The 23350-nt window shown below is 50.6% G+C and overlaps 1 protein-coding gene across 1 annotated transcript; it reads right to left on the bottom strand.

Moving 5' to 3' along the window:
• Positions 1 to 422: 422 nt before the first annotated feature.
• On the bottom strand, positions 423 to 22279 carry FBLN7 (fibulin 7). Its single transcript, XM_012656761.1, has 7 exons — positions 22087 to 22279; positions 17535 to 17705; positions 7209 to 7334; positions 4891 to 5028; positions 3991 to 4128; positions 1792 to 1930; positions 423 to 858 (listed from the first exon to the last, which is right to left on the bottom strand). Exons 1-7 carry the CDS (start codon positions 22277 to 22279, stop codon positions 486 to 488), a joined length of 1278 nt encoding a protein of 425 aa, XP_012512215.1. The 3' UTR covers positions 423 to 485.
• Positions 22280 to 23350: the final 1071 nt, after the last annotated feature.

Below are 23350 nucleotides of genomic sequence, written 5' to 3'. Positions count from 1 at the left end.
ATCGGGTCGTGGGAGGAGACGTCACTCCCTGTGCCACATGTGCAGAGGCGTGGCTGGACCCTCAGCATAACCAAAACCACCTCATTCGGAGCAAGCTTGGCTGTAACAGTGCAGAAAGGCCAAAGATCACCTGACACCCACCATGAGCTTTTCCCTTCCCAGCTAGTTGCAACTCACGACGCCATCTGCACAGCATTCTGAAAAGCTGCCCATCCCCCAGAAAAGGTTTGAAAAAGTGCATCATCTAAGGGAAGGGGCTCAAAGCAGAAAATATGCGATGGCAGCAGTTTGGGTTTTGTGGCTGCCCTTCTGTGCCACTCCATGGGACAGTGTGTAGCGCTGCCCTGGAAACCTGGGTGAACAGGCAGGTGGGCAGGGACAAGGCGGGAGGGGAGAGATTGTCTGTCATAGGCAGCGGCCACAGTGGAGTCTTCCGGGAAGAGAAATGAGCCAGATCTCCATACCCCGGTCCCCCCATGGCACCCTTAGAAGTCATAGGGGGACACGAAGACGGTGACCTTGGACACATGGTTAGCCTGGAAGGAGCGGTCCAGGTATTCCGACATGTCAACGTCCACCTCCAGCGTCTGAGGCCCCTGCAGGGTCTGGACGAGGATGAGCTCCCCCGTCTGCCTGTCTGAGCGCTGCATCACAAAGTGGCCGCGGCTGTTCCCGCCCACGATCCCAAACCGCAGACTGTTGGGCCCGGCTCGGCCAGGGGCTGAGGCCGTGGCCATGCGGAAGAGCGTGATGGGCGGCTTCAGGTTGGAGGGCAGAGACAGGTAATGGAAGGAGATGGTCTTAGGCAGGTGGCGGCAGGATCTGCTGTCCATGGGGCAGGGGTTTCGCTCGCACTGGCTGGAGCAGAGAGGAGACACAGAGGCAGTCAGGCTTGGGGAGCCTCCAGGGGCTGCTCTGACCTGGTTGCCCCACCTGCCTGCTCTCAGAGGCCACCTGGGTGACCTTTCCCAGCCACAGGTCCCTCCCCCAGGAGCTATAGAGCTGCAGGCAAATGAATGTGGCTGGAGTCAGGCCACGGAAGGGGTGTGCCCCGACCCCTTCTGTATGTAGTATGTGTATGTATATATGCTATCACTATAGTTTTCACAGAAAAATGAAGCCTGGGAATATTAAATAACGATGGCAGTGCTGGTATTCAAACCAGGTGCCCTTTCTGCATGTGCTGAGGCCTCGCTCAGCAAGGGCGAAACCCCAGCACTCAGCTGGCAGCCTCCTGCAATGTGGTACTGCACACGTGTGAACTTTCCAGACGCAACACTGATTCTTAAAGCAGGAAACCCCGTCTTTCTTAACCGTTTAGAATCAGGGTCTTATGGAAATGCTTTAAATATTTCTCTATCTTATCAAATGTAAAAGACAAATACAATGTTGCATATTTGGTGATTCAGTGTCTCATGATTATGTAGGTCAAATAACACATCTAGCTGTTAATCTAATGGCTGCAAGCCCATCATCCTCTATGCAGCAGGGGAGCACTTGGTACATTACTCGCCTTGGAACCAACTGGGTTCCTGCTGTGTTACAGCAGCAATGCATTAAATGCAACCACTAAAGGGAAATGGAAGCTCAGAGAAGCCACACTCCCAGCCCCTTGCCTCTCCTCTTTCCTATGACATATTAACCTTCTCTCAAGAGCCTCTGGGCAGAATCTGGACCTGCCTCACTTGGAGGCCTGGGTGAGGGATGTCTGTACCCGTGGGAGCAGGTACGTGGGTGTGCATGGGTGAGGGATGTCTGTGCCCAGGCACGGGCAGCCCTGGCTGTACTCACAAGGGAGATGTCTTCACATAGCTCACATTGCCGCTGCCCTCGGGGCACTCGGGGCTGACGCACTGGAAGCCTCCACCAGTGTTGATGCACGTGGTCCCCTGCGGACACATGTGTTGTGGGCCCATACACTCATCGACATCTGAAATATAGGACATACCACGAGGTGAGAATGTCCTCAACTGTCCCTCCATCACAGACAGAATGCCAGGAGAGGACCTCATAGGCACCGGAACTTGGTGCTCCATGCATGGGGAACTTTCCAGATACCCAAATCTTATTCTTAAAGCAGGAACTGTTTGGAACCCGGCTCTGGCAGAAGTGCAGCAGAATGGAAGTGCTAGGGAGGACCCTCCCTGCGGTCTGGTCCTTATCCCTGGGTACGGCAGGTGGCAGGGGTGCCGGAGAGCACGAGTGTTACCCGTCACGCTTCCCTCAGACTTGCCTCCTTCTCAGCCCAAGTGCCCTCGAGTCTCCCCTCCATGGCTGTTACTTGTCATCAATTTTTTAAAAAAGACTCAAATCTTCTGGAAAGCCTTCCTCTCAGCCTCACCCCATGCCGAATGCAGACGTCCCCTCTCTGTCATTTGTGTGAGTTTTCTGCTCCCTTTCCAGGCATCCAGTGAGCCTCTGCGGCTGGACACTGCCTCTTCCCAGCCCTGAGCCATCCTATGTGAGCCTCCGTGAATACGGTGGGGAGGACGGCTGGGGGCTGGATGGCTTCTGGACGCCTCCCCTACTTCTGACAGGCTGCCCACTCCTCTGAGCCCTGCAATGGAGCCCCAAGAGGATATCGCTGGGCAGTCAGCTCTCCTCACGTAGCCCCGCGTCAGCCTGCGGAGAAGCCCTCTGCCCTCCCTCCTCCACCTCTCCCTCAGTGGTTCACAGCCATCGTCTGGGGCCAGTGGGGCTCCTCTCTGTGTCCTGTGTCCATGGGGGATGTCCAGCCAGGGGAGATGGGCCTGCCCATCCTCCTAGCGTAAGCCAGGCCCACATGACAGACCCAGTTCCCCCAAAGGCCCACTGTAGCACCGGGGTTCCAGGGCCTAGAATCAGGACGAACAATAGGAGACCCCACTTGACCTTCAGGCTGAAACATGTGTTCTGACTCTGAGCTAATGTGCAGATCTGGTGTGTCTGTCTATTAGTATCTGTATTTGCCCTAAGAGAAGTTGGGGCGATGGGAGGCCTCCTGCTGGTGTTCCCAGTGTCCCAGGACGTGCTGGTGGGGGTGATGGTGCCTGCTGTGAGGTCCTCAGCCTCTCCACTCTGCCAGCCCATTTTGTACACATCCTTTCCTGCCCGCGGGTGCCTCCCCGCTCACTGCAGACACTGCTTGCTGATCATGGCTCTCTTTCCCTGAGGGGCAGGCTTCAGCACTGGGGTGAAACCTGAGCCAGCTATTTTCCATTTGTACTAACTGCCCCCTTCCTCAAAATCCACTCTCTGGTCCTGGGAGGCTGACTGGTCTGGACTTTATCTCCTGGTTCCCAGGCCCTCTGGCTTCCAATCCAGTTTGGCAAATGGGAGGCCTGAGGGGCTGGGGTGTTTGTGTCCCTGCACCACCCCTGCCGGGATGTGGTTCTGGTGGCAGCTGTGTCCTCCATGGCCACAATCATCAGGCTCTCATAACTCCCCTCACCCCTCAAGCCCAGGGGCACTTCCGTCTAGTAAGCCCCAGGGGCTCCACCTCTCTTGTCCTCAGCTAGCCATCAAACAGGGCTGGTGCTGTGTAGCCCAACCTGGCTAAGGGATGTAAGTGCCTGTCAGATGCTGTCCCTTTCAGAGGCGGACATGCAGGTGCACACATGGGCTTATGAAGCCTTGTGGGCTCTTCCAGATTATATGACATGGGAGACCACCTGGCCATTCTGCCTTTGGGTCCAGCCCTAGCTGAAGGCATTGCTGAGTGGACATAAGTGACCTGACCTTGAAAAAACCAGTTACTTGCATAGACTAGAAGAGACTATTTGCCAGGGTGGTTAAGCAACTGCTTTTCTTATTTATGTAGATAATGATGTAGCCTGATCTTTGAGAGGCACTTTGGTCAGTGGTTTTTTAAAGACTGAAGGTATCTGAAACTTTGACTCCCCTAACCACCCCACTCCCGACTATAAGGTCCTGGGGGGTTCACAGCAGCAGTAGGTGACCTGGTGCAGAAGGCATTCGCTAGCCACCTGCCTCTGCTGTGGTCTTACTCACCCTCACAGCTCTTCCCGTCGGCCAGGGTCCGGTACCCGCTGGGACAGGTGCAGCGGTAGGAGCCCGGGGTGTTCACACAAGCATGCATGCAGAGCCGGGGGCGCCCCTCCTGCCCGTAGATCTCGCACTCGTTAACATCTGGTGACAGAAGTGCCCACTTTGACTCCAGGAGCCATGTGACGGGTGTTGCTGGCCATCACCCAAGACAGCCGCACCTCGATTCCTGGAAGTGATGGCAGCTGCAGCTAAGTGGCTGGGCCTGGTGCAGAGGCCCCAGAAGGGGAGCAGGTATGCTCCCCTTTCTCCCGAGCCAAGGGCCCAGAGGGCTGAAAGGAGGAGAGGGAGTTGATGTGGTGGACCCTAGAGGGGCGCCTCTGTCTAAGGCTGAAGGCCACCGGGGGAGACCCTGCAGAGGCTGGCAAATCAGGCCTGCCCCCGAGTGTAGGGCTGGCTTCGCAGCCCCCTTAACTCTCCCTACGTTTGGGAATGGAGTAAGAGGGTCTGGTTTCTGCTGCTGTAAAATGAGGCTATTAGCACCAACTGCCCAAATCTCAGGTTTGAACTTCTGGTTTGAGTGGGTTTGGGACAGAACTTTGGTAATCAGGAGAGGTTGGCAAAAGCGAGCTGGTCAGTAAAGCTAGGCCATGAGGGGACCAGGGAATAAGTCCCAGCCCCCTGCTACATCTGGCAACCACCGGGCCAACACTTACCTGTAACGCAAAGTGGCCTGGCTGGCTGACATCACGCCCAGGAAGCCGCCCACCTGCCCCCCCCTCCCCCCTGTACCCTGGGCGCGGGCGGGGTGCGCCCGTGCAGGCAGCAGCGCCGCGGGTGGCAGCCCTTTCCCCCGCCCCACGTCCTCCCTTGCTGTCCCCCGACCCCAGGGGAGCCCGCGCCTACCCTGGCAGACGCTGTCTCCGGCGGCGCCGCTCAGGTGGAAGCCGGCCTCGCAGCTGCAGTGCTGCGCCCGCTCCACCTGCGCACAGCGCGGCGCGCGGCTGAAGGCGGGGTCGCCGGCCACGCTGCCCTCGGGGGCGGCTGCGGGGAGAAGACACCCTCAGTGCCTGGCCCTGGCGCACCCGCCCGGGCCCAGATCTGGGGAGGGGCCGGGAGGAGAACCAAGACCGGGGCGCGGCCCCTTCTCAAAGAGCTTACTCTGGGGTGGGGAAAGGAAAGACAAGTAATTAACCATAAACCCAACAGCCCGGGCCAAGGCCACCCAAAGCGGGCGGAGGTCGGAGGTCGGAGCGCACCCGCATAGAATGTTCACGAAAAAGCAGGCCACAAAGCTGCACACCAAGAAGGACCCCTATGGTAAGTGCACGTTTTCACTCAAAAAGGTTTAAACAACCCCCAGATACTAACGGTGATCACAACAGTTTAAAACTACGGACCACTATTTTTAGGAAGTATTTTTTGTACTTTTCTGAAGTGTCTACATTTTTTTGTTTGATTTTTCATCAACAACATACATTATTTTTCTAATCAGAAATAAAAGTGGTTTTAAACATTTGCAGAGGATTTAGAGCTCTCATATGGTTGGGGGAGATTCAAGGGGATCAGTGGGAAGACTAGTCAGAGGCACAAGAGGACAAATGCCGCGCGATTCCACTTAGAGGAGGCACCTGCAGTCCCCCGATTCATAGAGGAAGGCAGGATGCTGGTCACCAGGGCTGCGCCGTGGGGAGTTGTGTCATGGGGACAGAATTTCAGTTCTGAAAGATGGAAAGAGTTCTGGGGCTGGATGGTGGTGATGGGTGCACAGCAGTGTGAATGTGCTTAATGCCACTGAACTGTACACTTAAAAATGGTTAAAATGGTAAATTTTATGTTATATATATTTTACCGCAGTGAAAAACAAAGCGAATGGATTTTTTACAGAGTAATTGGAGGGAGGCTCCGCCAGGGAGCAGGACGGCCACAGGCCAGCGAATGGAAGGCGGGCTCCCGGCTGCGGTCCCGGCAAGCAGGAGCCCAGGCGTCTGCTGGGCTGTCCGTGGGTGCTGCGAGGACAGGAGCTGGCTTCCGCTGTGCCTGCTCACTCCCTCTTCTTCCCCTTCCTGGTGAAAGGTCTGGTCATGCGGGTACTTCCCACAGTGCCCTGGACCTGAGCAACAGCTGCCTGATGGTCCTACAGCGAGATAAACCCTAACAAGTGGGGTTTAGAACATTAAGTGACCCGGGCTGGCCTATTTGGGGTGAGAGGGAGCCTATTTCTGTTTCCCTCTTGTTTGTAAACAAGGGGAGAGGCAGTGGGGCTTCCAAGAAGGCCTGCCTCTGGCCTCTGTTTCCACAGAAAGCAGTCCCAGGGACAGGAGCTGTAAGGGGGCCTCTGGGCTCCCCAGGGCTGGGGGGTTTGGGGGTGTCTCATTCTGAGAAAGTGCCCAGTCACCGACTCAGCTGACCTGAATCAAGGCACATTAAGCAGCAAATCTCTGGGGCACTATTTGACCCTGATCTTGGGCTGGGTCCAATACGAGGACATCAAGTATTAATAAAGCTCCTATTCTCCACTGCGTTAACCACTAATGCCCCCTCCCCCACAGAGATTCCACACAGAGACAAAGACAACCAGACAGAGCATGCCAGGCTTTTCTGGCAAAGGAATAGGACATCTCTGGGGTTGGACTGTTTTACGGATGAAACCTTGATTGCAGCACAGTGTGGGAAGCCTTGTCCATCCTCCATGGATTCCTTTTCGTTGGACTTTCTTGCCACATGCAACCAGCCATTGTGTGACTTCTTAGACCTTCTTAGACCTTCTAGGCTATGTTGGGACTTCAGATGTGAATAATAACCTCATCTCCAGTCAAATGTCCAGTTCTCCAGCTCTCAAAATACTTGGGCCTGCATCAGTAACTCCTAATTTTGCAGGATGTGATGAGAACATTTGAAAGCAAAGGCAGTTCTGCAGGCAGGAGAAATGCTGATCAAGCAAAGGTGGCCACAATGAAATGTTGCAAGCCATTTAGGTTGGGAGTCAGTTCTGCTTCCTTCCACAAGAAGGAGCAAAGCCCTGGCTGCCCAAAAGAGCTAAGCTCTGTCCATGTGACCACCTTAGGGACCCCGAGGGATCAAGGGATGTGAAACAGAGAGGAAAAGCCTACATCTCCGAGGGGGGCTGAACTCCCAACACGTCTGCGTCTAGTGACCCATGACCAGGGTCCTCCTCTCCCTGCAGCAGGACATGCTCACCCAGCCCCACAGCAGCTGCATACCGGTCTGGGCCTGGTGCTGACAGCGGCTCCCAGTCCTTCCTGGAGGACAAATGCATCTGTACTGGTTGACTCCTTCTACACACGTTCCACCATTTTGACAAGGCTGGCTGGAGCATTCGCTGATATCTAGGAAAATAAATGATTTTCCAATACCAGTATATGAGTTCTACTTTTAAAACAAATTAAAAATGATGGGTTAACTTTCTGCACATGGTAGGATGACTCCCGATTTCTGCCTCCCTCCACATCACCCTTGTCACCCTCTCCACCAGCAAGAGCTGTGAGGGGTCGGGCAGAGCTGGATTGGCCCCATTGCATTCAGCACACACTGTGCCCACCTGGGACTGTGTGTGCAGGAGCTGGCCCATCGCCCAGCCAGGTGCCACCCAGAGGCACTATTTTCTAATTTGCAAAGGTGCATTGTAGACAGTGGTAGCCAGGCAGAAGCAGCTACCTCTGGGCATCTGCCTGCATTGCCTCTGAGTCAGGCCGCCTTGCCCAGCAGCTCTGCCTCCGTCAGCCAGCACCTGGGAGGAATTCAGGGAGGGATGGCCCATTAGAATGTCGAGGGATGGGGAAAATGACTTTTCCAAATTCCCATACAGAAGCCCTCCTGTGCTCAACCAGTTAGCAGTTTTTTTTTACGTTTCCTTAATGTTGGTAAAGGAAGACGTTCCTTGCTCCTACACAACAGTTCTGTGGAAGAGGTGTATGGAGAGAGAGATACATATTTGAAAAGCTCAAAAGGTTTTTCTCTGAGTTGTAGGCTTATGGGTGATTTTCCTTTGCTTATTTATACTTTTTGCATTCTTCCATTTTTCCACAACATTTATAAACATTTATACATTTTTAATTAGGAAAAAATGACTTTTTAAAACCCTCGGGCCATGCATGTTTGTTTTGGATTCCCCAAGCCCAGTGAGACACAGGCCATTTCCACCAGAGAGAGGAAGTTTGTCAGCTCACTCACTTGACTACAGCGTTTTGGGAAAGAAAATTGAAAACACGTCCTTGTTGGCATCAGAGCACCTTCCTGCTGTGTCTGCTAAGGGGAAGAAACAGGTGCTTTGCTTCTAATGAGAACGACAGCCTTGTTTTGGGTGGATTGGAAGGGACTTTGGCTTCCCTGAAGTCTCCCTGTGATTGGGGTGTCATGTAGACTATTGTATGGTTTCTATTCATTGTAAAATGACCCAGACTGTCCAAATGCTGCTTGTCCCTGGAGAAGGAGCCATTTCTGTCTCTCAGTAACCTCAGCCCAGTTGCGCTGTCCCTCATACATCCTGTTTTCAGATGACTGGTTTCCAGGAATGTGTCCAAAATGACACTGTACACGAATGCCACAGAGCTCGGTATTCCCGTTTCTACTATTGTCTGGGCCTATCATTGCTCACCAGCATGGTCTGACAGTGGGCAGATCACTAGGTCATGAAGCTATGGGCTAAGAGCCAAAAAAAGCGAACAGCAGTGTCATTCAGCATGGCCCCGGTGGGACTAGCGCTGTCGTCTCCCCTCTGCTGGCTCCTGTAGAAGGAAGGCACTGAGCCGCCTGCCTGGGAGGGTGCAGGTGAGGGCTGGGGGTGTCAACTGGACTCGACAGAGACACGCACAGGTGTCCCAGTACTGTGGACTGTCTCCACTTCCGCATCTGCCCGGGGTGTTCATTTCTAGGCAGGCCCCACACAGACACTCTTGATTTCTCACCTTGATGTGTGACCAGGGGCATTCAATGGCCCAATGCCCAGTCTGGCCCCCCAGGAGCGTCCCGATCAAAGCACAGTTGTCACATTCACGTGTGTCCCAGGCTGGCAAGCCAACACATGGATGATCACCCTGTTTTAATCTACTGTTTAGTGAGCACTTACTGTTTTCATGCAACCAAGCTAAGTGTTTTATATGTATGATCTGACTTTTTTCTTTTATTTCTGATTTTTTCCTGGGTTCTGTCATCTCATTTCAAATTTTCCATTTTTCCAATCACCTCATTTCTGAGGTTTTTCTCACTCTTAATTACACTGTTACTTCATAGTTTTTATCTTTTAAAAATTTCTTTCAGCTTGTTTTGAAATATTAGTTTACAGGTTTCATCTGTTCTATGGGCATTTCTTTATCATCTGTGCAGAATTTATTCTCTTTTTCTTATAGTTTGGCTAGGATCTGGTAAGAGTCCTTTTCTATTACTCACATTCAAGTGAAGTAAGTTTTCCCATACAGCTTTGCTAATTTTATGACTCTGAAATTCCCACTTCTGTTGTTTTTTCAGTGTGATCAGACACGGGGCCTCACACGTTCTCAGCTCTGCCTCTTGCTCTTTTATCTGGATGGCCATCGCTTCTGTTTGCACTTATTTTCCTTGTTGTCCTCAATTTGAATGTTCCTTCCATTAGAGTCTCCTCAATATTAGGGCTTCGACCTGGAAAGTTCTGAAGCTTCCTATGGGCCAGACCACTGCAGCAGCAAAACTTCCTATTGAAAAGGAAACTGACCCAGAAAGGCTGGCACTGAGACATATCCTAGTCAAATGAATGAATTTTAAAGAAAAAGAAAAACATCCTTTGGGCCTCCAGACAAAAAGCCCAAGAAACTTATGGTGGAAACAACAGCATCAATTTTAAACAGAAGATGTAGAGTAACATATCTAAGATATTCAAGGAAAGAAAAATGTAAGCTAGATATTTATATATAATCAAGTTGATACCTGGTTACAAAAAAAAAAAAAAGCTGCACACTTTTTGAAAGTAGGAGAACTCAGGGACCTGCCTCAACTGGACAGACATCAGTATGGGGACAGTGATGCCGTTCGCCAAGGAAGAAGAGATGTATCAACCAGTTGTGAGTCATGGAACTGAGTTGGACCCTGATTCAAACAAAGTGTTAAAAATATGTGAGACAACTGGGGGAATTTTTACTCTAATTAGATATTTGATGAGATTAAGGAAGTTGCTGTGTTGATAATTACTGGGTTTTAGGTATGTAAGGTCATTCTACTATCCTCTATACTTTTCTGTGTTTGAAACTTTCCATAGTGAAAAAAGTTTTAAGATGCTTATCTTAGCATTATTTGTGATTATGAAAACCTGGAAACAATAAAAGGATCGTTCAGTAAAGCACAGAGTCGCCCTTATGAGGAAGTGCTTCATAGTCATGAAAAGTTATGTTTAGAAAGAAGAGGTAATGGAGAATTGCTCGTGTTAGTATCTACACACAGACGATACTGAATATGTGAAACTTCCATATATGTGCTTAGCTAAAAGACTGGAAGGAGATTTATAGTTTTCAAACATAGTCTCTCATTCTTTCATTCATGTATTCATTCATTTGATCACTTGGTAAATCAGCCAGCCAGTCAGTTACTCAGTAACTATTTATTCAGTGACTGCTATGTGCAAGGTAGCTCTTTCTGCTCAAATCCTTTTTTAAAGGTCTCCAAGAACAGGCCTCCAGATACAGAAGGTGAGATAGACTAAAGTTCTGCTCCATTCTGACTGCAAAATAACCTTCCAACACTCCATCCAACACCACCAATCCCACCAACCCCACCGACCCCGCCTTCCACAGCCTCTCCTAGGTCTGCCTCTGTGGTCCCCTCCTTCTCCATGTGACCTCTCATTGCCCCTCAGCTCTCTGTCCTGAGCCACGTTTCTGCACCCTCTCCTTGTGGGTGCTCCAACCACTGTCCGTGGATTTAAACACTAGCCTATGCTGGTAACTCCCAACCGGGCATCTCCAATCTTCCTTCTCCCTTGAGCTCCGGATGATATCCAGCCATTCCAGCCATTCACCTGACATGTCTGGGGCTGGAATTAATGCATCTCCACTAGGGTGTCTCACAGCCATTGGAACTTAACATGTCCAGAATGGAATTCTGATCAATGACCCACATAAAGGCTGTTTAGAAACAAACTTACATCTGCAGCTCTGTCTTTGTTATCAGTGTAAATGACACCCTGCTCCCCATCACCCAAGCCTGAGTCTGGCAGCCTTGACTTCTCCTGGCTTAGCCCATGTGGGATAGTGGCAGGTTCATCAGTTCTGTCTCTAAATATACCTTGACATTCCCTGCCATAATCTCTCCCCTGGACCTCTCTCTCCAACAGTCACCTACGTGGTTTCTCAGCTTCCATTCTTGTCTCCTCCAGCACGTTCTCTACACAGCAGTGACAGACAAATCTAATCACGACACTCATCTTAAACCTGTTTACTGTGCTTAGAACTATTAATATTTAGGTCATTAAATATGAAATGTCCGATTTCAAATTAAAAGTGTAGTTTATTACATCTCAAACAAGAAGCAGTACAATTGATCAAAGTATGCGCCTAAACTATCGACACAATTTTGCCATCTTAACGGTAGCTTGTTTATGCCAGCAGTGAAGAAGCCTGGAGAGTGAGTGGTGATGCAATCATGAAAGGCATTTTCCATAGCTTGTTGAGAATTGAATATTTTTCCTTGCAAGAAGTGGTCCAAATCCTGGAAGAAGTGGTGGTCTTTTGGTGCAAGGTCTGGTGAATACGGTGGATGACAGAGAGTTTCCAAGTCCGGCTTCTGTAGTTTAAGCAATGTTGTTTGTGTGACATGTGGTTGGGTGTTGTCTTGCAAGAGGATTGGCCTATCTCTGTTGACCAATCTCAGCTACTTAATCGCAAGCATCCTCATCATTTCATCCAACTCGTTGCAGTAGACATCGACTGACCAGGTTTCGTGAAGCTACAGTGGATAATACCAGCGCTGGACCACCAAACAGACACCATAAGCTTTTTTGGATGAGTATTCAGTTTTGGACCGTGTTTCAGCACTTCATCTTTATCCAACCATTGTTGCAAATGCTTGCGATTGTCAAGAAGAATCCATTTTTCATAATATGTAGCAATACAGTGTAGAAACGGTTTGCCTTTATGTCATGACAACAAGAAAGGCAAGCTTCCAGACAATTTCTCTTCTGATGCTTGTTTATTTCATGTGGAACCCATCTATCCAGCTTCTTTACCTTGCTGATTTGTTTCAAATGGTCCAATATTGTTGGAATAGTGATGTCAAACCTTGCTGCTAATTCACGCGTGGGTTGAGATGAATTCACTTCCACTACAGCTTTCAGCTCATCATCATCCATCCTGGTCTCAGGTCACCCACGTGGCTCATTTTCAAGACTAAAATCACCAGAATGGAACTTCTCAAACCATCGACTTACTGTGCATTGATTAGCCACATCCTTCCCAAACACTTCATTGATATTTCGAGCTGTCCACACAGCATTGGTTCCACAACAGAACTCATATTTGAAAATAACACTAATTTTTGACTTATCCATGGATGCACAAAAATTGCTCTATAAAAAATTTGAAAGATAATCACAAGCCACAACATGTGTTTGAAAGACTGAGGATGTAACCTTACAAACAAAGAAGTGTCAAAGTGAAATGTTAGAGATGTCAACTGTCAAACTTAGTACTTAAGGAAATCGGACATTTCATACTTAATAACCTTAATAAAACCCCACCACCCGCAGGTGGTGGCCCTGCAATCACAATAGCTGGCCTGCATGTCTGTTACTTGCAATGCACATACTCTCCAGTGGCAAAGTTCTATATTGTATTTTTTTATTTCTTCAAACATGCCAAATTCTTCCCTTCCTCAGGGTCTTTGTGCATATTACTTCCTCCTCCTGGAGTGGGGTTCCCCGCCATGCCATCCCGGTACTGCTTTTCACATGACTAGGTCCCATTCATCCTTTCATCACAGCGTCACTGTCATCTGCTCAGAGAGGCCCTCACCTGTTCCTCTTCCCCATATTATTTACTCTCAGTCATTTGTTAGGTCTTATCAAAGCAGTTACCCCAAATGCTCTGTGTTTGGCTGCTTCGCTTTGCCTTGTCTCCCTCCTTAGCACATGAGCCCTCCCAGGCTGGGGCGGCGTCTGCTGCATTCAGCATGAAATCCCTAGTGTCTGGCACAATGATTTGTGCATAGGTGGTGCTCAGTGAACATTGGTTGAATAAAAAAATGAAAGTGAAAAATAAAGGGTGGAGGCCAGGCACCATGGCTCACATCTGTAATCCTAGAACTCTAGGAGGGAGGATTGCTTGAGGCCAGGAGATCAAGACCAGCCTGAACAAGAGTGAGACCCCATCTCTGCAAAGAATAAAAACATTACAAGTGCATCATGGCACACACTTGTAGTCCCGGCTACTTGGGAGGCTGAGACAGGAGGATTCGCTGAGCCCAGGAGTTTGAGGTTGCAGTGAGCTAGGATGATGCCACTACACTCTAGCCAGGGTAGCAGAGAAAGACCTTGTCTGAGAAAAAATAAAACAAGATAAAAATAAAGGTTGGGGATGACTCACAAAAAGATTATTTTTCACCAGCATTGTGGTAAGTGACAAAGGTATTTATTTCTCTCAAGTTTGTTCTTTGGTTACGCATGTTGTCAAAGGCACAAGGCCTTCAGCTATCATCTCCCCAACTTGGAAAGCTTCAAATCATAAAAACTCTCCCTTCAGAGAAAGAAGGGGGGAAAAGGAAAATACTCCAGGAAGCCACTGGCTGCTTTCCATTCTGGAGTTCTGGGGCCCATCTCTGCCTGCTGTTTTTAAATGACATAATCATGTGTAATTTCCTTCTCTGCCAAGTTGGGTTCATCACCCTCTTTCTAAGCAGCTGACTGGGGCTGGGGTGAGGGACAGTTCCTAAAGTGCTGTCAAATCTTTCACTGACACTTTGGGTCTTAAAATGAATCCTCTGTGATTAAGAAGATTCTTCTCCCCTGTGGTCACAAAACACACAGTGACTACAGACTGGTGATATGGAACAGGAAGGGGCTGTGCTCAGTGGCTGGTGATAAGAGTCTAGGGTTGGTCACTAGATTGTTGAGCTCCAGCCTACATCCCTTCCACACTGACAATACTGCCACAGTTGGTCATCAAACAGCAGACAGGAGCACTATTTTTCCCTCTTGACAGTTCTGGCTGACACCACTTTCAGGCTCTTACTGGCGACAACATCCGTGAATCAAATAGATTCTTGCCAAGAACGGAGGTGCCGGTGCAGGCACAGTCTACTAACTTGGGAGGAGCCGCGTCCAGCTGCTGGTTGGGCAGCTTGGTTAGGAAATACGAGTATTTCTGTTTTCTCACCACCATGGGTGGCCCAGCCTACATTTAAAGAGATGAAGAATATCCAAGATCTCATCACGAACTGAGCACCTAGTCCCCTGAGTCAATCCTTCCCAAGTTTTAGAGAGCAAATGTGGCCCCGGTGGAAGTCCCGGGTGGGCTGCACCATGCAGTCCTCTGGTGTGGACGTCAGGGAAGAAGGACAAATGGCCAGGAAGGAGGCTGGAGGGAGAGGGGAGACGAAGAGCACAAGGTGCATCTGGAATGAGCCGGCAAGTCCAAGGGCAAGACTCAGGACGAGTGCTACACTGGCCCACGGGAAAGGCCCACAGACTTGCTGGCAGCTCGGCAGGTGGGACTGTCTTCTCTGCACAATGGTCCTTCAGGGAAAGTCTGGCCTCCACATCTCAGGAAAGGGAAGCCTGCCAGAGAGGTTGAGGGTTCTGATCTTTATAAGGGCTGGCGTGGCCTTCCCAAAACATCAGGGCAAGTGGCAGCAAGCATGCACAGGTGTCTTCCTTGGCCAGTGCTGACACACTCAGTCTACCTTTTGCCTGTGGCTGGCAGCCATTCAGACTGCTTAGGGCCCAAAATGCAATCATCAGTGCTCCAGAATTTTCAATGTATTTTCTGCTTCTGGCAGTAGCAAGAACAAGCAAAGTGGTATTTCTCAAAATTTAGTTAACATCAGTATTACTTAAACATGAAGATTTCGTGGGCCTCATCTATAAAGATCCTGACTCAGTAGGTCTCTTGAGCAAGTTTTCCAGGTGACTCTGGAGCACCTTTGAGAGAAGGTTCACCTCTGGAGAACGTTTGAGAACCATGGCACACAACAGCCTTGCAAACAAACTGCAGTCCCAGAACGGAACAGTGGTGGGAGCACTTCCCTGTAGTACCTTCCTCTTGTCCCTGTCCCCAGCCCACAGTCACAATAACAGCAGGACCTTCCTTTCCATTGAGGGGGCCCTATTGCAGCAAGGCAGGTGAGTGACTAAAGCTCCCAAGGTCCAGAAGGAGGCAGCAGACACACCCAAGGTCTTCTGGGAAGACATCCTTGTGCAGCTGCCAAGACGGAGCTGCGCTGCGGGGAGTGCCTTGGGTCCCCACCTTTTGTCAAGCAACTGTGTTCCTTTCCTTGAGCCACTTAAGACTGTTCCTGGGCCTCCCATGGTTTGTATCTATCTGCCTAAAAGGGCATTCTTTCAGCAATCTTCTCTGATGAACTCATCTTTTCACTTTAACCCCATGATGCTCATTGTAAATGTATGTCACCGTTGGGGATAGGACATTTGCATAATATCTGAGCAAGAAAGAAAAACTAGCACATGGGTAAAATGTGCTTCTGCCTGCAACACCACTGGGGGGCACATGGGCCATGCAGCCCTCTGGAGAGGAACACACAGTGCTCAGTTCAAAGTGAGCATGCAGGCAGCAGCCCCCACTCCCACTGCAGACACACAGCCCAGGAACAGAGTAGAGGGGTAAGAAGACATTGGCAGCACTGTTTGTGATGGCCGGAGTAGAATGCAATCAGGTGCCCATGACAGGTGGACAGATAAGGTGTGAGGTGCCCCCCATAGAGGACGGGGCAGCCATCAGAGGTGCTGAGGCTGACCGCACATGGCCACGCAAGTGTGTCCTGAAAGTGCTGAGTGGACCGAGAAAGAAACCAGCTGGGGTTGTAACCTCAATCTGTGAGTTAAAAATACAGACACCCAAAGCAATGAGAGTAAAATGTCTCCGTGTACCCACCTCTGCAGCCATTGTCATCACCATGAGGTACTTAACCTGTATTGAGGGACAAGAGTAAATACCAGGGCCAGGCGGGGTGGCTCACACCTATAATCCTAGCACTCTGGGAGGCCAAGGTGGTCTGGAGGCGGTCTGGAGGTCGAGGTCTGGAGTTCGAGAGTAGCCTCAGCAAGATCGAGGCCCCATCTCTACTAAAAATAAAAAAATTAGCCAGGCATGATAGCTCAAGCCTGTAGTCCCAGCTATTTGGGAGGCTCAGGCAGGACGATCGCTTGAGCCGAGGAGTTTGAGGTTGCAGTGAGCTATGATGATGCCACTGTTCTCTACCGGGTTGACAGAGTCAGACCCTGTCTCAAAAAAAAGAGAGTAAATACCAGATATTGGCATTTCCCCCAGCGTGTTTCCACATTACAATAACTTATATCTTCTGGCTGGTTCCCAGATAGGTCTGAGAGCTGGTACCTGTGATCAACCTTCCAACCATCATCTTCCAAGGACTCAGGAAATAGAAGCTTAAATCCGTAAATGTGATTCTTGTTGCCCCAAGCTTCTCATGGCAATCCATATTCATCTTTAGAGATGGCATATTTTCTGGGGTTTTCAATTTATTTATGTATCTAAAATCCTCTCTCTACGCTATCCTTTGCAATCTATTCATGTAATATTTGTGTTTCTCCTTCAGCTCTTTGGCTGGAATCATGGACATTCTGCCCCAGCAGACATTCACGAACCTTGCTCTGAAAATGATTGGTATCCACGATTTTTCTGACCATAGGCTTTGGAAAAACCAACAAATTATGTGTGCCAAGTCTGATTTTCCTCTATATCAAAAAAGTACTGTTTTCAGACCTAGTGCAGAGAAAAGAGAAATTTTTTCCCTGCCTCCCTTCACCTCAGTGGACGGTCCTGTAGGCTGTGGACGCCAAGTGACAATGCAGACAGAAAGTCGGTGCGGTTCCTCACCAACAGCCTTGCAAACAAACTGCAATCCCAGAACGGAACAGTGGTGGGAGCACTTCCCTGTAGTACCTTCCTCTTGTCCCTGTCCCCAGCCCACAGGCAGCTTCTTGCCCTCACATTGATAAGAACCAGTCACCAGCATCCAGAGTGGAGTGCAGTGTTGAGGGGCACAGAGCCCAGGGCACAGTGGCCAGGTATGAATCAGCTCAGCTTGCACCCCAACCCCTCTGTGTGACCTCAGTTCCTTAACCCCTGTGTGCCTCAGTTTCCCCACATGCAAAACAAGACTGAACTGTTGTGAGGGTTAAGTGAGCTCATGCAGGTGCAGCCAGCCCAGGCCTGACCCGGAGGTGAGTGACCAGACACGTTGGCCACTGTTCTGCGGTTGAGGAATGATGAAAGAATCACACAGAAGGTGTCCCAAGAATGACCCCTTCTATCCAGCAGACCCTGCTGCGCTGCACCGGATCCCACGCAGTGGGAGGGAAGGAGGGGCGATACCTCTACAGCGGGGCTGCTCCCCTGTCCAGGTGCCATTGGGAAGACACATCACGCTGCTGGGCCCAACCAGCCGGAACCCGGGGTTGCAGGTAAAATGGACTTCGTGATCCACTAAGTACTTGCTTCCGAACTTTTTGCCATCTGGAGGGGCATTCAGAGCCGGGCAGGAAACTGTAAGGAGAAATGGAAGGATTAGGAGCCCCTTTTCCCGGACCACAGCCCTTAGACATCACTCTGAATGACAGGACTTCCCAGCTTTAAGCGCCCCTCTGTTGCGTGCCTCCTGCCGGCTGTGTGCCGTGCTGGCCATTCTGAATGCTCTGTCTCCTCGAGTCCTCAAAGCACTCTTGGAGATGGGTAGTACGGTGCCCGCCTAGTGACAGGCGCGGAGACACTGAGTGTTGTGCGCAGGGCCTCGCAGCATGGGAGGGCCAGGTGTCCCACGGTGTGACTGCCCCCCCCCCCACTCTGCTTCCTCGCAACTCCAAGCCCACTGGGTTTCTTTAGGTCTCCTGAACAGGACGGGCTCAGCCCCATCTCCAGGCCTGGGCTTTTGCTCTTCTCTCTGCCTGGAATGTTCCTTCCCTAGAGCTTCCAAAGCGGGCTCCTTCTCACTCTTCAAGTCTCCACTCAAATGCCACCACCTCCCAGAGTGTTCCCTGACCACCATGCCTAGCCAAGACCTCCCCACGCACTCTCCATCCGCTGAGCTCACTTTGCTTTCTTCTTAGCATTTGTACCCTTTGGAATTTTCTTATTGCTTCTTTCCACATTTGTTGTGAGAATGCATCTGGTCTGTGTCCCTGCTGTATCCCCAGCACTAGTCCAATGCCCGGCACATAGTAAGTGCTCCATAAAAAATTCTTAAAGGAATGAATGAAACATTAATTTTTGCACTATGACTATGTACCAGGCACTATATTAGGCATTTAGGATATATTAATATCAGTGAACAAAACAGCCAAATCCAGCCCTGAGGACGCCCACCATCTAGCAGGGGAGACAATTGGTAAGTGATCAACAAGCAATGGCAGAGTGCTGTCACGTAGAAAATGACAGTAGGCAACGGTGCTGGAGGTGCCGGACAAGGGGCACGATTTTGAATCTGGTGATCAGGGTAGGCCTCACTGGAACAGCGCTGAAGGCGGAGGCACAGCCATGCAGATGTCTGGGGAGGGCAGAGGAAGCAGCTGGTGCAAAGGCCCTGAGGTGGGCGTGTGCCTGGCAGGCCTGCGGCGTGGCAAGGCGGCCACCAGGCTGGAGAGGAGTAGGCAAGGCAGAAAGTGGTGGGGGATGAGTCAGGCAAAGGCGAGTGAGAGAGGGTTACACAGGGCACCTGAAAGAGGGCAAAAAGGCCATACAACTTGTTGTCTGCATGAGACCAGGCCACCGAGGATGTGAGCCGAGGCATGAAGTGACCTGACCTCCAGCATCACTGCCGCTGCGGCTTGAACGGGAAGTGCCGCGGCGAGGAAGGAAGGGAGGGCGGCCCAGGCCAGGGTGGCAGTGGGGCGGGAAGAGACGGTTTGAATCCTGGCTGCGCTATGAAGGCAGAATCGGCCAAATTTCCTGAGGGAGCGATGAGGCTGGAGAAAGACAGGAGCAGCTCGTTCACCCCTCTTCTGTCTGAGGCGGAGCGTCGCGCCCATGGGCAGCCCAGGCCACGTTTGTTTAATGAGCGAGTGCCCACGGTTGGGATGGCCTGGACTTGGATTCAGTGTAGACGGAAATTCAGAGCCACTTCTAAAATGCTTTCAGATAAACTCCAAGTGTCATTTGTCATTTTAGGATTTTAAACAGATGAAAACAAAACCATTGCTTCAGCTGTGCAGGTTGAAGCAAGTGACAGAGTTACTCAGCACCCCCCGTGAGGGGCACATCGGCCAACAAGTTTATCAGGGGCGCCCTGGACCTGAGGCCACGAAGGAGCACGACGGGCCTCCCTGCCCCAGAGGACAGCCGGCGGGCCACTGCAGCTCTGCCCCAAGTCCCACCTGGGCCAGACCCACCCTGGGTTCCCCACGGAGCAGCCATGCCGCCTGGCCCGGCGGGGACGCTCAGAGGCCCGGTGACTGGGCAACGTCCAAATGTTGCTCCGCTGCCTCCCTTGAGTAAAGCCCCAAGTTGGCGCCTGGTGCTAATCACCTTGGGAGGAGCAGGTGAGTGAGAGCTCATGTCCCAGCATGCGTGGCTCCCAGGGTGCTGCCTCGTTCTCTGAAACTTTACAGTTCTTTTTAAGATGTACTTCACTGTGTTATTAATAAAAGGGTTTAAATGCTTTGAGGGGAAAGGAGTGGGGTCTCTTTGGAGATGAAAAATCTTTAAAAACCTTGAAAAAGGGAAACTACCTGCTGGAGCAACTCACACATAAATTGCACCTGAATAGATCGAACAGTATCTGAATATAGTAGGTGCTCAATAAATGTGAATGGGATGAATGAATGGATGCAAATCAGTTGAGTATCAATTTGTAGTCACATTCCAAATGGGAGCTGCAGACCCCTGCCCCAGCGAAAGGATGAGAACCTGTGCCCTGGTTGATTCCTTTCACTCTGAGCACATCCTGTGAGTCTACAGAGCCGTGGCGAAGCTCCCTGCGTCTTCCCGAGTGAGGTTACTGTGTAAGGAAGGCGATCGGAAGTTTAGCCACCAGCGACGTGGGGACATGAAGGAGGCTGTTCTGGATGAGCCTGGCTGATCGGCTGTGATGCTGTCAGGAAAGAAAGGCCGGGAACATAGAAGGGACAAACCAGGCATGGAAGCCAGAAGGCGGAAGACCAAGAATTCTCCTGAACTAGAAATTATCCTTCCTGACTCCCAGAAATGCCCTTAAAAAATAAATAAATAAAATAAAGCAAAAGCTAATTTTCCCACTACCTGCCATGCGATCTGGGCATGTTTCTGGCGGTCCCCCAGGTGTGGGTCCTGCCACCCACCACACTCTGCAGTGGGGTCCTGACAGCTGCATGCCCTCTGCGGGGTCGTCACAGGATTAGCCTCCGTGCAAGTGACGTACCCAGCACAGTGTCCGACACCTACTTTGAGAAACACAGTATATGGTGATGATTTTTTTTTTTAAAAAAAAAGATAATTTGCCACTTTTAAAAATCTAGCATGTTTCAGGGATAAAAGACCCCAAATCTGGGGATAAGAAGATTAATAATGTAAAAATAGCTACCTTTCTGTCTGTCTAGTGGACAGGGGCCTCCACTATGGGGAGGACAGTTGTATAAATTATTCCCTGCAGGCTCTTCACTGAAACTCCCAGGACCACAGGCGGCTCTGATCCCATGAAAACAAGAAGGCTCTGTGGAATTAAGCCATTAGCAGGAAAAAAAAAATCGCTAGATCAGGGCCCTCCAACGGCTTGCTTCTCTTGGCCTCAGTTTCGCCATCTGCAGCAGGAAGGAAAGATACCCTGCTTGCCTTATGGAGTTTGGGTATGTTGAGCCCCACCGAGGGCTCGGGCCTCACCATGCCTTGGAAAGTGTGCAGTTTGGCTGGGAGGTCTCGTTCTGCACCGGTGGAGCCAAGGAAAACAGGACTCAATTCAGTGCTGCTGAGATCTGGGTTTGCTACCATAACCTCTGGCAAGGTAGGAAATCCAAGCACTTCCCCAGGAAACTTCATCTCGCACAACAAAGAAGGCCCTTGATAAATGTGTCTGCAGCGAGTAACTGATGTCAGATATTCCATGGGCTCATGGCTTAGACAAACATGATGACTGCCCCCTGCCCGCAACACCCCCAGGGGAGGCCGGAGGAAAACCAGCCACCATCTCTGGGCTTTGGCAGTGTGAAAGCCGTTACCAGGACAACCAGGAAAAAGTGCCCAGTGTCCGATAGAGGCCTACCCTCAGAAGAGAGTCCGCGTGTCCACTGTAACCTCACCAGACAAATGGAACTTGTCCTCACAGCCCTTCCCTCCCACCCCACTGGTACTAATGGGGACTCACTGGAGGATGTATTTTCCTGCCTGAAAAACTGGAGCCAGTGTTGGTTCATGGACTGTGACAAGTGTACCACCCTGGCGCGGGCCAGGGATGGTGGGGATAGTATATGTGTGTGTGTGTGTGTGTGTGTGTGTGTGTGTGTGTATACGGGGACAGTGTGTGTGAGAACTCTCTGTGCTTTCCACTCAGTTTTGCTGTGCACTTAAAAATGCTCCAAAAATAGTCTATGAAATTAAAATAAAAAACAAAAACAAAACTGGTGCCAACTGCTGTCTGCATGGGCAAGGCATGCCCTAAAAGCTGTCCCTTTCAACAATCTGTCAGGATGACATGAAGACGTGATAGTCGTTGGGTATAAGAGGAAATGGGGTGACACTCTGACTCAGGGAGAACAGAGAAAGCAGCCACCTGTTGACACTCTCCCCCCAGCCCCACGCCCCCCAGCCAGGGCTAAAAATGGGCAGCAGATGTAAGGCGAGGCAGGGAAGGGTGAGGGCCGCCAGGGGCCTCAGGCAGGGTGGACTGGGCTGGGGAGAGCATCTCGGGGGAAGTGCTAGAGTGTTGCCCTGTGGCCCCAGCGGTGCTGACTTGGGGACCCACCTGGTGGCGCATCCGGGGCCACCCTGCTCACAGAGCTCTGCAGCGCGGCCAGCCGGCTCTTCATGTGGCGGATGCCCTCTGCGAAGCGCGTCTCCTGGCCCTTCAGCAGCTGTTGCAGCTGGCGGATGGCCGAGAGGAGCTGCTGTTTGCTGAGACAGTTCTGGGAAGAGAAGACACCACCACCACCACCCATTGTGACTGGCTCAGTCGCACACGCTCACTCTGGGCCTCCGGAAGTCACCCAAGCCACAGAGTCCAAACTACCCTAGCCGCTCACTAAGCACGATGTGAAAGCGACCTCCAGCTGGACAGCCCCAAGGACATGAATCATAGTCCCCATCCACCCTTCGACAAAAACAAAGCACGGGCAGGATGGACGACTCTAAATGACTGGGTGGTTGAACAACTGTCTGAATCCGAAGTGCCTCATAATCACTGGTCTGTTACTCCAAAACACACGCTCGCCCATCCTGCACTCTATGGTGATGCCCTGAGACCTGGTCCTTTGTGAACTTTTTCTTTCTTTCCCCCTCGGACATTTTAAAAAGCAAATGGGTGATAGAATACATAGAACAGGCAAAACAGGAATGCCCAGTGGTCCTTATACTTTTAAACATATAACAGGGCAAATGAGAAAAAAACTCAATGAGTTAAAGAGGCATTCAGTAAAAGTTAACAACCAGTTCTGATGATTTTTTAAAAGACACAAGAAACAGAAAAAGGAGGATCATGCTTATCATGATAAAGGCAGTCTAACTTAAAGCAGCACCTAGCATCATACGTAATGATAAAAATCTCACGGTTTCCAATCTCAACTGTCTTTAAGAGCCGGGACATGAGAAAGAGCAGAGGAGGGGTGAAGCCAGTGGGGAGTGATAGGACCTTGACCTTGTGGGGTGAGCAGGTCTTTGCCAAGGTCATTCACATTCATTTGCAGGGCGTGTGTTACGACCGCACAGCGTTGACTCGGACTACCTGCGCAGGGGAAAGGAGGTTCACCACGACAATGACGGTCATCTTTAGGGATGGGCTTATGGATCATTTTTTAATTTTACTCTTTATATTTAATTTTTTCGTACCATTAGTTTTATAATTTCAAAAATTGTATAAAAGCCAGTGGGGCAGCTAGGTGGCTGGGAGGCATGTGGCCTCTGCAGCCTGGGTGGCTTCCAGCGTCACCAGTGGAGCGCCACCACCACCACCACCACCACCACGGTGGAAACAGAACCACAGCTGCTCTCCCAGGGAGCCTGCCAGGCAGCTG

The sequence above is a fragment of the Propithecus coquereli genome, unplaced genomic scaffold (assembly GCF_000956105.1).
Source record: "Propithecus coquereli isolate 6110/MARCELLA unplaced genomic scaffold, Pcoq_1.0 Scaffold519, whole genome shotgun sequence".
Lineage (NCBI taxonomy): Eukaryota > Metazoa > Chordata > Mammalia > Primates > Indriidae > Propithecus > Propithecus coquereli.
This window is presented reverse-complemented; position numbering and strand designations above follow the sequence as displayed.